Here is a 13,575-nt window from a genome sequence, read left to right as displayed (position 1 = left end):
TCCTATATGAGCATCAGTTTGAGTTCCAGCTGTTGTGCTTCTGACATAGCACCCCAGAAAGGTGTTTGGGAAAGCAGTAGAAGAAGACTCCAATACTTGGGCCTTGCCGCCCAAATAATAGACCGGGATGGCGTTCTGGCTTATAGCTTTGGCCTGGCCCAGTCCTGGCTATTGCAACCATTTGGGGAACAAAACAGTGAATGGAAGATCTTTCATCTTCTCCCTCTCTCTGTCACTCTGCTTTTCTTTTTCCTTTTTTAAGTTTGCCCTTTTTTTAAACAAAAGATTATTTTCATTGGAAAGTCAGATTTACAGAGAGAAGGAGAGATAGAGAAAGAGCATCCATCTGCTGGTTCACTCCCCAAGTGACCATAACAGCCAGTACTGAAGCAATCTGAAGCCAGGAGCCAGGAGCTTCCTCCGGGTCTCCCACATGAGAACAGGGTCCCAAGGACTTGTGCAATCTTCCCTTGCTTTCCAGGCCACAAGCAGGGAACAGGATGGGAAGTAGAGCAGCCAGGACATGAATCGGCCCCCGCATGGAACGCCGGTGCTTGGAGGAGGAAGATTAATTAGTCAGTTAGGCTATTATGCACCAGGCAAAGCTTCACTGAAAGAAAGCACAAAAAAACCATTGGAAAAGGAGACAGGGATGTTGAGGAGCTGCCTGGGACACTGAGCTAAACATGACTAGAAGGCAGAGAGGAGACTGTGACCCAAAAGGCAAAGAAGAGACTGTGACCCAAAAGGCCACAGAAAGCCATGCACCCTTGGATGAAAGTAGAGATATATGATATCCCGGGCCTTGGCCCATGCAGTGTCCCTGCTTGGCAAGGTTTCTTTTCATTTCCACCTTCTAGGTGGAAATCCTTCTAGGTCCAGCTAACCTATCACCCACTCAGTCAATTTTTCCCACTAGCTTGTATTGGTTGTAGGTTGTATTTAGCTGAAATTACAGCATTGGGCTCAACTCATGGTAAGAAATCTGGAGCCCAGACATGGGACAGGCACTACGTTCTGCCACATGGAACACAAGAACTTTCCATCTGCACATTGGGCTGTTCTTAGCATAGTCTGACCTCTGTGGACCCAAGATGGCTGTTCTGCCTCTAACATCACAAATCTCTGATAATGGTAGGCAGAAAAATAGAGTCCCAAAGATGTCCACATCCCACTCCCTGCACACTGTGAATATGTTAGCTTATGGCAAAAGGAAGTTAAGGTGTCCTAATGGTTGACAAGTTATCCTGGATCACTTTGGTGGGCACAGTGTAATCACCAAGATCCCTACAAGTGGAAGGGGGAGGCAGAATTAGAGTCAAGGGGAGAGAGGTGACTGAGGAAGAGTGGTCTAAGAGATGCAGCATGGCCAGCTTTGAAGATGGAGGGAGGGGTCACAGCCAAAGAACATGGGCGGCCTCAGGCACTAGAATACGCCAAGATAGGGATCTTCCTCACACAGCCCTGTACCACCTTGATTGGAGCAGGTGACCCCCATGTCAGACCTCTGAAGTGCAGAAATGTTGTTGTAACCACAATGTTTGTGATTGTTGTCATGGCAGCAGTGGAAACAAATCCATATCTCTAGCATCAGGACACTGCACCAGGGAAGAAGAAAGAAAAGGCCAAAGGGCAAATGACTGTGCCACTGACTCAACCCTCTTTCCCCTTTATAAGGAGCTTTCCCAGAAGTCCTCCCTAAAACCAACTTTAACTTACACCTCACTGGCTAGAGTAGGGAACACGGGAGAAGCTGTCTTAACTTCAGTGGAAGCTGGGTTATATATATTTCATTGGCTGAGCACATTGGTATCCTAGAAAACTAAAGATTTTGTTATAATGGGAGAAAGGGACAGTAGATCCTTGGCAGACAAGTTGCAGGCCCTGAAACATGCAATAGAATCATTTAGTCCACAACACATAGTCAGTCCTTCTCTTGCTGCCCTTTTGAGATTGCATTGTGCTGTATGTGTTTGCATGGCTGTTCTCATTACTTGATCAAGAACTCCTATGAAGAGGTAGTCTGATTTCTCTCTATCCCTGGTGCTCATCAGAGTGCTTGATACAGAAAGAGTGTTTGCCTAAAGTTAGGTAGAGTAGTGGGTGGGTTTGGAAACAGTGTAATGGATGCACTTCACAAAGCCAGAGACCTTTTGTCTTTCCTGCCGAAGATGGCACTTCCACTGGGATTTTATAAAGCCATATGGCCACTCTTGCAACCTCATCTTTGGTATACTAAACATCTACAGCTGCATTGTGTCACCTTTCCTGATAGTTTGTTGCAGTCTGCTTTTTGCTTAGCACAGAGCAGGCTGGTCAGGGGTGTTGCCTGCACCTGCCACCGTCTGAGGAGCCTCGATTAACCTTGTGTATAAATTACACTACCTGCCTTGTTCATTATTTTTAGCACACATTATCTATTTCTCTCCTCCAGAGAAAACTGCATCTGATTTCAGTCATGAACCTTCAGCACACTGGCATTCTTACCTCGCTGGGGTCACTGTTGTTGAACCCTTAACACCGTTTCTTGGCAGGCTGCTTAGTCCTGCGAACAATGGCCCAGACCACTCAGCACCTGCAAAAACTCAAGACCATGTGTGCATATGTAGAAAAATCTTTGCCTTGGATCTGACTTGTCAGATGGATGCAGCTGTCCATACCCTTCTTCCATCCCCTTTGGGATGAAACTCACTTGTTATCACAAAGCTTTAGTTTCGTTGTTTTTCTCTTGCTCCATTCCTTCTCAGTTAGCAGTGTGGTATCGTGACCCAAATCTCTAGTACCTGAACTATATATCTCAGGGCCTAGCAATCTACAGGACCAAGAGCAGACAGTGGAGATAGGCAGGCCAGCAGGCCGCAGGTCACAGAGAGTTCTTAACCAGTTGGGGCTGCTGCACCCAAAGAAAGGGGTTACTTGGAGACAGCTATTTTTAACTCCTTGGGTTTCTTTTCGCATCCCAGTAGTGCCTGGTTCAGCCAGACCAACTCTGCAAAGATTAATTTTGAATTTCAAAAGAACATTCTCTCTTTCTCTCCTTTTCTGTAAATCTGCTTTCCAAATTCTTTCAATAAATCTTAAAAAAAAAAAGATGGGGGATGGCATCATGGTTCAACATGCTAATCCTCCACCTGTAAGCCCCAGCATCCCATATGGGCACCAGTTCATGTCCTTGGATCCCTGTATCCACATGGGAGATGCAGAGGAAGCCCCTGGCTTTGGATCGACTCAGCTCCAGTTGTTGTGGCCATTTAGGGAATGAATCAGCAGAAGAAAGCTTTTTCTGTCTCATCTTCTTTCTGTAAATATGCTTTCCAAATAAAAATATTTTTTTCTTAAAAGATTGGATTTTATTTAAACAGATCTTGCAGTGCCTGGAGTGTTCCCCACCCCCCCATTACCCTTCATTTCACACACAGGCTTTTCCTTATGCCATAGCCTGTGAGTCCTGGATTTTCACACCAGGCCTCAGAGAGGCAGATGGGTTTATGTATTTATTTATCAAAAAGTCAGAGAGAGAGAGTCAGAGACAGTATCCCAGCTGCTAGTTCTTTCTCCAAATGTCCATAACAGCCAGGGCTGGGTCAGGCTGCAGCCAGGCGCCAGGAGTTCCATCCGGGTCTCCTCTGTGGGGAGCCGGGACTCAAGCCCAGGAGTCATCACCTGTTGCCTCCCAAGATGAGCATTAGTAGGAAGCAGAGAGGAGAGCCACACTGAGACTTAAATCCTGATATGTGTGCAAGTGTCCCAAGTGTTGTCTTTTCTTAAAAAAAAAAAAAACTGTTTACTTGTTTTTATTTGAAAAGGCAGATGTACAGAGGAGAGACAGAGAAGGTTGTTGCATCTGCTGATTCATTCCTCAAATGGCCACAATGGCTGGAGCTAAGCTGATCCAAAACTAATAGCCTGAGCTTCCCCTAGAGCTCCCACATGGGTGCAGGATCCCAAGGACTTGGGTCATCCTCCATTGCCTTCTACAGCCACAAGAAGAAGAGAACTGGATTGGAAATGCAACAGCAGGGCTGGTGCTATGGCTCATCTAGGTAATCCTCTACTTCCAAGTACCAGCATCCCATATGGGCAATGGAGGATGGCCCAAAGTCTTAGGATTCTGTACCCACGTGGGAGACCTGGAGGAAGCTCCTGCCCCTGGCTTCAGATTGGCACGGCTCTGTCCATTGCAGCCATTTGGGGAGTGAAAGGTCTTTCTCTCTGTGTCTCCCCTTCTCTTTGTAAAATCTGCCTTTCCAATCAAAATAAATCTTAAAAGGAAAAAAAAGGGAAGTAGAGCAGCTGGAACAAGAACGGTCACCTCTACGGAATGCTGGTGCTTGCAGGTGGCTTGTTGGGTCACCGCACCAGTCCCGCAAGTGATGTCTGAACTGCTACCCAGTGTGCCTGACTTGGGAGGCAATTTCTGAAAGGCAGTTGATTGTTTGCATTATGATTAGGTAAGTCAGAAATGAATTTTTAAGTTAAAAAGGTATTAAAAATTATGCAAATGAAATCACATATAATCCTATTCCCGGGAGACAAATACCTCTGCCATCCCCCCATTTTCTCTGCCTCAGTCCTCAGGAAGGGTCACTCTGCTTCTCTCCACATTTGCTGAGGATTAGAAGGAAGGAATAGAAGGTTTACATTTTTTAAATCTTTTAGCTTCAAGCATTGTTGGGATAAATATAGATAAGTACGGATTGTTTATATTATGTATAATTAGGGCATGCATTTTATGCTTCATGCGTTCATATTTAATTTCCGTACATGTAAGAGGGAGCTTCAAACAATTCATAAAATGTACATGAAAAAACTGTGGATTTCAAAAAAAATTTTTTTTGTGTCTTGCTGCTAACATTTCATTGGCTAAAGCAGATGATATGACTGGGTCCCAAACCAAAGATAGATAAGCAATATCTCACCCACCAAGATGCCAGACTAAATCATCTGACCGGTCACCATCGGTGAGTCGTGTAATTGGGGAAGGGAGAGATTTTTTTTTTCTATTGGAAAGTCAGATTTACAGAGAGAAATAGACAGAAAGGTATTTCATCAGCTGGTTCACTCCTCAGGTGGCCACAATGACTGGAGCTGAGCTGTTCCAAAGCCACGAACTTCCTCTAGGTCTTCTACATAAGTGCAGGATCCCAAGGCTTTGGACTATCCTCTACTGCTTTCCCAGACCACAAGCAGGGAGCTGCAATGGAAGAGAAGCAGCTGGGACACAAACTGGGACCCATATGGGATCTCGATGGATGTAAGACGGGGATTTAACCACTAGGCCTTGCACCGAGTCCGAGAGAATGTTTCTGAGAAAAATAAATGTAATCCATTGCATTTTGAGTTTTAAGCATAATCTGAGAACTCACCTAGCTAGTATCATATTATGGTAAGAGTGCCAGCGCTGTGGCAGTGGTCTCAGCTGGCATCCCATATGGATGCTGGTTTGTGTTCTGGCTGCTCTATGTCCCATCCATCTCCTTGGTATGGCACCTGGGAAGGCGGCAAAGACGATCCAGGTGATTAGGCCCCTGAAATCCATGTGGGAGAGCCAGATGAAGCTCCTGGTTCCTAGCTGCAGTCTGGCCCAGCCCTGACCATTGTGACCATTTGAGGAGTAAAGCAGCAGATGGAAGAGCCCTCTTTCTCTCTCTTTCCTCTCCCTCTCCTTCTCTCTATAAGTTTGCCTTTAAAATAAATAAATAAATAATCAGTTTTTGAAAAAGAAAATAAAGAGTGCAGGTAAGAGAAAACATTCACATTCTAAGAAAGCCGGGGCAAGGAGAGTGACAAGGCTTGCTTTTTATCAGTTTCAGTCTTTTTGGCATAAGTAAGCAAGGTGTCCCCTGTAAGCTACTGTAAATCCTTCCAAAGTCAGTGTTCTGAAGTATCTCTCGCCAGGTGACAATTCTTAGAGATTCCACTGCCTCAACATCACCGCATTGGGGACCACGCCTCCAACCAAGGACCCTTGGATAATTCATTCAGTGTAGGTGTATTGAGGTATTATCACCTCCCCGTGATGAATTAATAATCTGGCAGGAGGAATTAATAATTTACATTATCATTGGTTGCAAGTGACTACTGTGCACTGAAGTGTGTTTAGCAGTGTTTTAGCCTTTTTCCACCACTAACACAGCCTCACTCTTCCATTAGGATATGGACAAGGAAACTATCACTATACATTGCCAAATATGCCGAGGACAGAGCTCAACTCATTTGGGAACCACTGCTCTATCCTATAGTCCCCCTGAAAAGACTTCAGTGAGCCCAAATCTGTGCTAAGACAGTGGTGGGTGATATTATTTCCTGGTAGTCAATCTATGGAAATCTCAGAGCCTAGGGGATTCTGTGAGCTGAAACTTCAGGAATGACTAGAGTTTGTAATGTGTTTCCTGGATGTAGAAGAGGCAGGGGTCAGTGAGGAGTAACTCTCTCAGACTAAGCTTCACATAAAATAGGCATGCTGGTGAGAACGAAGACATGAGGCCAGATACAGAAGTGAATGACCAAGTAAATGAATGGATGGATGAACAAACAAATTCAAGCTGCATAATGCAAGACGTGCAGCAGTCTAGAGTTCTATGATGCTGCAGGCAGGCTGTGTGACAGAGTCACCTCACATGCACAACTCTGTGTGACATACTAGACACTCCGTGGTAAGAACACAGTGGCTAGCACTGGGTCTGGAGTTAATGCTTCCCACCTTACATCCTTGCTTCGAGGCACTGCAACAGAGACTTGTTAATATGCCTTGCCAGATCTGTCTGCTTATGTACATAAAATGGACCCTTCATTCATTTGGGGAGATAAAATGGAATCATCCCTATGAATTCTTAACTTCATTCCTGTAGACCAATGAGCACTTCATAAGAGCAGGTGGCTGAGGTCGTACTTGCACTGAGAGAATAAAGATGCCAAGACTTCTCCCAAATTTTAGCTGCCAGTGTGTTCCAGAATATTCCCAGGACTTCCTAACAATGCTGAAATTTCCCTTTCAGGAAAACAAAAAATGTAAAAGCTGAGGGAAGTTCCCGAAGAGTAGGGAGAGCTGCATCTAGCCCCTCCAACTGACTTCTTCGCAGGAGGAATCAGGCCACTGGGAATGGGATGGCAGCCGTTTCTTGATGATAGGGCTCTGTGAGCAAGTTCTTCCCTGTTGGCCAAGTTGAGAACAGGTAGTTACTCTGAGAGAGCTGAGAGGCTAGGAAGCTGTTTGCTTTCAGCTCTTGGTGTCCTGTGCCATGTAGAATAGTCTTCAAATGAGAAATGGATGGGTTAGGAGGGCTGAAGGATGGGGGCTGCACACTCAGTGCAGATGGTGGCGGCTAATTTTCCTTTGATCAGCATCTGTCCAAAACTGGAAACACAGGATGCTCTGTGACATAAAACCTTGGCCTCGTTCCTCAGCAGAATGTAAAGCGGAGACTGCCAAGAAAGGCTCAAGTCACCACTCACCTAGGCATCTGTGGATGGCAGAACTTTAAAACAACGTCCTCTCTTTGTCTGTTTTCCAGGTTGGAGCAGGAAATACAGACGCTAGAAAGTGAAGAGTCCCAGATATCTGCCAAAGAGCAAATCATCCTAGAGAAACTCAAGGAGACAGAGAAATCCTTCAAAGAGCTGCAGAAGGTGAAGCAAAGAAACCGGGTGCCCCTAAATGCAATCCGGGTCATGGGGGGCAGGGGAGGAATGGTGCAAAGATCAAGTCCTGGACAAGGGGCACCAGCTGGAGAACAAGGCAGCAGGTGTTGCTGAGAAATCTGAACCACCCACCCTGGACATGAAGGGCAGGTGTGTGAGGACCAGGTGCTGTCCCAGTGCTGGGCGTGGCCTGTGGCATGATGACCACCTGGGCTTCTGGGACACGATAGTCACCAGATTAACCCCAATGAGCAGTTCCCTCAATCCTTCTTGTGCCTTAAGCCTGAAAAGCCTTCTGTTGGACAGGAGAAACCTACAGCTAATTCCTATGAAGCAGATTCCTCTTGGCTCCCTGTGGCTTTAATTGCACTGTGTTTTTTGAGTCTTTTCCTTTGTAAAAAAAGACCAAAAGCAACACTGTAGGATGTGCATCCCAAACACGAGCAGTGTAAGAAGGTGATACTTTACTGTGTGTGAAACACATGGTGCTGTGTCACCAGGAGTAGGAAGTCCAAAGTGCAGAGGGCTCTGAATGTATCAGGACCCTCCTTCCATTGATGGACTTCTATTTCTTCATTATTTCCATTGCTGAAAACCGTGTAAGGATTGTGGGGTTTTCTTAGATCACTTCTCCAATTCAAACAAGCCTGTGTTCTGGATATGCCAAGTCAGTCTCTACTCGGAGAAATTTGGCACAGGGTGGGAATGGTAATCCATCCCCTGGCATTTAGTGATCCCAAACAAACTTCTCAGGAGAGGAGAACACTGAGTTTGTTTCCCATGGTGAAATTCTGGCAGGGGATGTGTGTGGGGGTTGGAGACTGGCTGAGTGATGGGAGAGTGCTCCAACCCTCGCGTGTATAGTAATGCGCTCCCCTGCTTTTGTCTCCACAGAGCTTCTCCAACACGGATGGAGGTAAGTGCACTCTGCCCCAGCTATAGATGAGAGTTCTGCTCCTGGTCGAGCCTTGTGGGTTTCACTAACTCGGGCTCCACCCGGGACCAAATATGATGGTTTACAAGGCCTCTGAAGGAAGGGGCAGCACGGCTGGCAGGGCACAGGGGAGAGCCATGTTGTCAGGTTTCACTGGTTCTGTTTCACAGTTGACCTGGTCTGCTCCTTCAGGAGGGCCCCACGGCTCCCTGCCTGGGTCTCTGTTGAAAGGTAAATGCAGACATCAGGGCCAAGTTCCTGGCAAGAAGTTGCCCAGGTGTCCATCAGTCACCACCACCCCCATACCACAAGTCACAGTATACATCAGAAGGCCAATGTTTGATCTTCAGAAAACATTTCTAAGACTTCTCTTTTGTTGGTTTTCTTCTGTTTTCTTTTTGAGTCAGACAACTGCCTTTTCTCCAGCCTTCCAGCAGCAGGGAGCTGGGCAAAAATGGGAATGTATGAAGGATGAGAACTGGGGCCCTGGTTTGGGGGGCCCATCTTGGCCTGAATGGATCTTTCTCCCCCTCTTCCTTACCTTGTTCCTGGTCTCCCTTTTCCTTACCTGGGTCATGGGGATGAACTTGGGTTGCTGGTCCTTCACCTTGCTCCCCAACCTCAGCTACAAACCGGTGACTGCTGTTCTATTGTGGCTCTCAACTATAGACCTGCGTTGGCTTGCAGGGAGCTGCTGAAGAATCAGGCACAGCCTGATCACGTGGTTTCCCCTGAGGTCAGCTAGGAGACCTGGAAGAGAACCAAGAGCCAGAGAACTGGCATCAGCGTGTTTTCTCAGTGCTATTTGAAACAGTTTGAGCAAAAGTTTAAAATGCAGCGGACGTGTAATGCATTTTTTCCTGGATTTCCCAAAGGTCTTTGAACTAAAGATAGATCTGACTTTGGCCACAAAAAAAAAAAAAAGGGTAGTAGACTTTTCCCCGCCCCCCAATCAAGTTAAAGATAGGAGATCTGGATTTTGGTCCCTGGGTGATCATGGCAAGAAATGAAACTAAACCTGATCCCAAGGCATGCTGGCCTTGCCAAGGCAGCAGGTCCTCCAGGAGCAGTGGACTTGCGAGAGTTCTAAAGATGAGGTGCTGAATCCGCTGTAGGGTACAGCTGAATCAGGGCGCGTGTTCTGTACTCTGTGGTGGAGCCTACACTGAGAGAGAGGCTTCAGAGAACTGGGGGTGTCACATGAGGAGGAGAGCAGGCTTCCCTGGTGCACAGGAAGGCCCAACCTTTCATGTGACCAAAGGAAAGCTGGAAGTGTCAGTCTGAGCTGGGTCTGGGACCTCAACCCTTAAACAGCCCCATTCCTTAAGACTACATCCTGTCGTTTTCCGAGTTCACTTATTTTTTCCCTTCCCCTATCAAATCACAACCTTCCATAGGCTTCTGACTAAGAATTCAAGAAGGGAAGGAGCCTGCATGTTGCACCCCTGAGAAGGCTCTGTGGTCATGAAGACCCCTGTAATCAGGATTTGGAAGCAAGCAGAAGTGAAACCATGTTTTCTCTCTTTACTTTTACTCTCTCACTTCCTCTTGAGTTCCTTCTCACTGTCACCACCCGCTCACCTACACAGTTCATGGAAATGGGACGAATGCTGGTCAGGACTGAAGGGGCCTGCAGAGGAGTTTTGCTTCTCTGATTCCATCCTCCATCACTTTTTGCCGGAAAGATGAGCTCAGGCTTAAGAGGTTGCAAATGTCGTGGGGATGTCGGAGAAGAGTTCCCACGGCCCCACTTGTCATCGTGTGATTCCTGCCATCCTGTGGCTTCAGCTAAACCAGGGAGACCTCTCTGTCATGCCACTTTGTCACAGATAGCTGAGCCACACTGTGGTCTGGAGGTATAACCTGAATCATGTGCCAGCAGAGGGACTTTAGGTTAGGGTTAGGGCTTAGGGCTGATTAGGGTTAAGGATCATTATTTTCTTATACTTTGATTTCTAAGGATGTTACCAAAACCCTTTGGAATCAATTGTTGTTACTAAGAACTAATAAAAGCTCATTAGAGAATAATGATGCCTTAAGAAAGATCTTCAGCTTCTGAATATAAGTCCCATATAAATTCCAGAATCTAGGCCTGACTTGAATCCTGTGAATTGTGCAGGTGCTATTGATAAACAACAAAGGCTCCCAATTTAGGAGGTGCCAAGGAGGAGACAGCTGCTGGGGTATATGTCTGTGTGTGTGATGGCCCGTCTTTGGGTACTCTGCACATCACCCTATTCATCTCAGAGGAAATAGCTCTGTTGTACTGCTAGACTACCACTGGCTTTCAGTTGTATGGTGGTATTGACAGTAGGAGCAATGGAGCCAATCTGGAGCAGAATTTCCTGGTTGTATATATCCTGATGACCCTCTGCGCTTCACACTGATGTTCTGTAGTAGAGCCCCCATTTATTAGGTGAGTTTATTTTTTATTGCCTCAGACTGGCACAGTGTCCTGTGTAAGTATCAATTGCATATAGCATGTATCTAGTGATAACACTGTTCTTTACTCACTGAAGAGCTGGCGTTAATCCCTTGGCCAAAACAGGAAAGAGAAAGTCTGTCTTGGACCTACATTGATCCTTCCTGTGTGATACTGATCTTGAGTTTTCATCCCATGCCCTCCTTTGGTGCCCTGGAACCTTTTCACATAAAAACCTTCGTACCAGTGTTTAGGAAACCTCCATCTTACAAGTCATAGTTCAGGGGCGATTTCATCAGTTGCGTTTCTCAACCTTTGGCTGTGTATGTTCTTCAGTTTCTGTGAATATTTCAACAATGCTGGAACTGAGAAGCAGTCATCTTCAGTTTCTGCTGTGAGTGACTGCTTCCCCCTTGTCAGCACTAGAGAGGACAGTGAGGACCACCTTGACTTTGACATGGAGAGAGAGCAACTGACCGACTGAGGTCACCTGAAGAGATGAGTACATGGAAGTTGTGGAGATCCTGTTTGTTACCCCTTGGACCAATCTATCAGATACCACCTAACCGCACAGTCTTGGGGTTTATTGAATACTTGATGATCTATGGGGAGGGGACTCCCCTATCCTCCTCTTTGTGTCTGTCTTTTATGTCCCCCTCCTGCTTCCCTGGCCTTCAAGGACCTGTAGCCATCAAGCTTGTAGTCACTGAGTTTTGGGTCAGTGATTTGTCTTTGTCACAGCTGAGTGTACTTAGTGATTTGTATCAAGATCCCTTTCACAGATTATTGATTTGGACTAATGGAGAGCCTTTGTCACAGTTTAATGTACGTAGTCCACTGTATCAAGATCCATTCACAGATTATAGAAATCCTCAGTGGAACTCAGAAGGTCTTCAGGTCTACCCTAGCACCATGTCTCTTCTACATTTTCCTTTAGTCCCAGATTGCTGCTTTATTCCATGGACTTGATGTTATTTTTTTGTCCCTACCCCTCAAGACCAGCTCACCTCAAGCTGCCCTCTCTCTGGTCTTACCTTGAGCTGGTTTGGGACACAGACCCTTTACCACACTTCTTTGTAGTGAGAGTATAGGTAAATCTGCAGTCTAAGTTCAGGAATAATGGAAGTTCAGATCAATAGAGAATAACATTCAGCCTTGAACATGTGGCTATACATATAGCCCTTGGCTCCCATCCATACCCTTCTCCAGGGATCTCCACAGGCTGCTTCACAGTCATGTATCTCACTGCTCACCATCATCTCAAAACCCAGCTTCCTCCCCTGCAGTAACAAGACCTTAAACCATGTCTGTCCCACCCAGGTTCCAGCACACATGAGGCCCCAGAGAGAGAAGGTAACTTGAGCCTCACTCACTCCAATCTAAGGAAGCATGTCTAATCCTTATTCCTTCTCCCCAGTTGGTCCATTTCAAGAAACCCATTTCTTAAGAAGCTCCACCTTTGCTCTAAGAACATTGTGGTCCAATGTCAAACCATTCTGGATTGTTCAGACTCATATCTAAGTTGACAAATGGCTCGGTTAGGTCAGAACTGAACTAATTCTAGTTGAGTGTCTGATTACAGTCATCTCTAGAAGAAAATATTTAAAAAGAGAGAAAGATCTGCCACAACTCAGGCAGGATCTGTGGGTCACAGAGGAGGAGATGTGGAGGTGACAGGGGTTGTGACTGATTGGATTTCACAGGGGGAGCAATTCGGGGCACTGTTGGGCTGCTGGGTAAACCATGGCATGAAAGAATTGGGCTCAGGAAAAACAGCAGATGAGCAGGGACATAAGTTCAGTTTCAGGTGATTGTAGGATATTCAGTGGAAACATACAGCAAACAATGAAAGGAAATTGTTGATGAGTGATTGACGTTCCAGGATTCTGTGACATGGTAATGATGTAAGGAAGAAATCAGATCCCATGGAGGCCAGCTTTCTAAAATCTACCCGCCGTCATTTCCCCACTTCCCTTATGAGACACACAGAACGTTCTTGTCCCACCCCAGTGATGTCCTCTGCAGACCTCCTCTTGCACAGTACTCACCTCCCTAAATGAGCTTGCTGGAGTATTAAGTTCTTGGTCTCATTTTACAGAGCAGTTTCCTCCAACAGAACCAATGGTGAACTCACTGGATATTATAACTTGGAATTTCTGGATTTTCTGGCTGAAACAACAGCCTATGATAAATTCTAGGGTTTGTCTTAATGCACAGAAATTGGTCTTCTGAGTAAACTAGGCATATAAATCCATATAAGTTCAGACAGTGAGTTGATACTCAATGCTGTTTAATGTGCATTCGTAGTGCTGTGTTCTATATTTGACTAATCCCATAAAGCTTCTCACTGGCCTGACTCTTATGTCTGTCCTCCACCCACTGAACCCATTGACCTCTGAGAATCTAGAGCTTTCTGATGACTTTCCCAATACATAGAGCAAACCTGGGTTTTGAGCTCTCTGGCTAGAATCCTTCCTATCTCAGCTACTCTGCTAAATACCAGTCACTGGGCAAATGCTCATCTTTGTTTATTCTGATTCTATGGTTCAGTAGCTACCCCGTGGTCCATTATGTAAGG

The 13,575-nt window shown here is 45.9% G+C and overlaps 1 protein-coding gene across 1 annotated transcript in view; it reads left to right on the top strand.

Moving 5' to 3' along the window:
• The window catches only part of PALM2AKAP2 (PALM2 and AKAP2 fusion), a 303,091-nt gene that overhangs the window by 110,867 nt on the left and 178,649 nt on the right, over positions 1-13,575 (top strand). Inside the window, 2 exon segments of the mRNA XM_058672156.1 lie at positions 7,515-7,629; positions 8,536-8,557. Of these exon segments, the coding sequence (XP_058528139.1) occupies positions 7,515-7,629; positions 8,536-8,557 (137 nt within the window).

This window comes from Ochotona princeps, chromosome 14 (genome assembly GCF_030435755.1).
Source record: "Ochotona princeps isolate mOchPri1 chromosome 14, mOchPri1.hap1, whole genome shotgun sequence".
NCBI classification, from domain to species: Eukaryota; Metazoa; Chordata; class Mammalia; order Lagomorpha; family Ochotonidae; genus Ochotona; species Ochotona princeps.
Note: the sequence above shows the minus strand (reverse complement) of the source record. Positions and strands in the feature narration are given on the sequence as shown.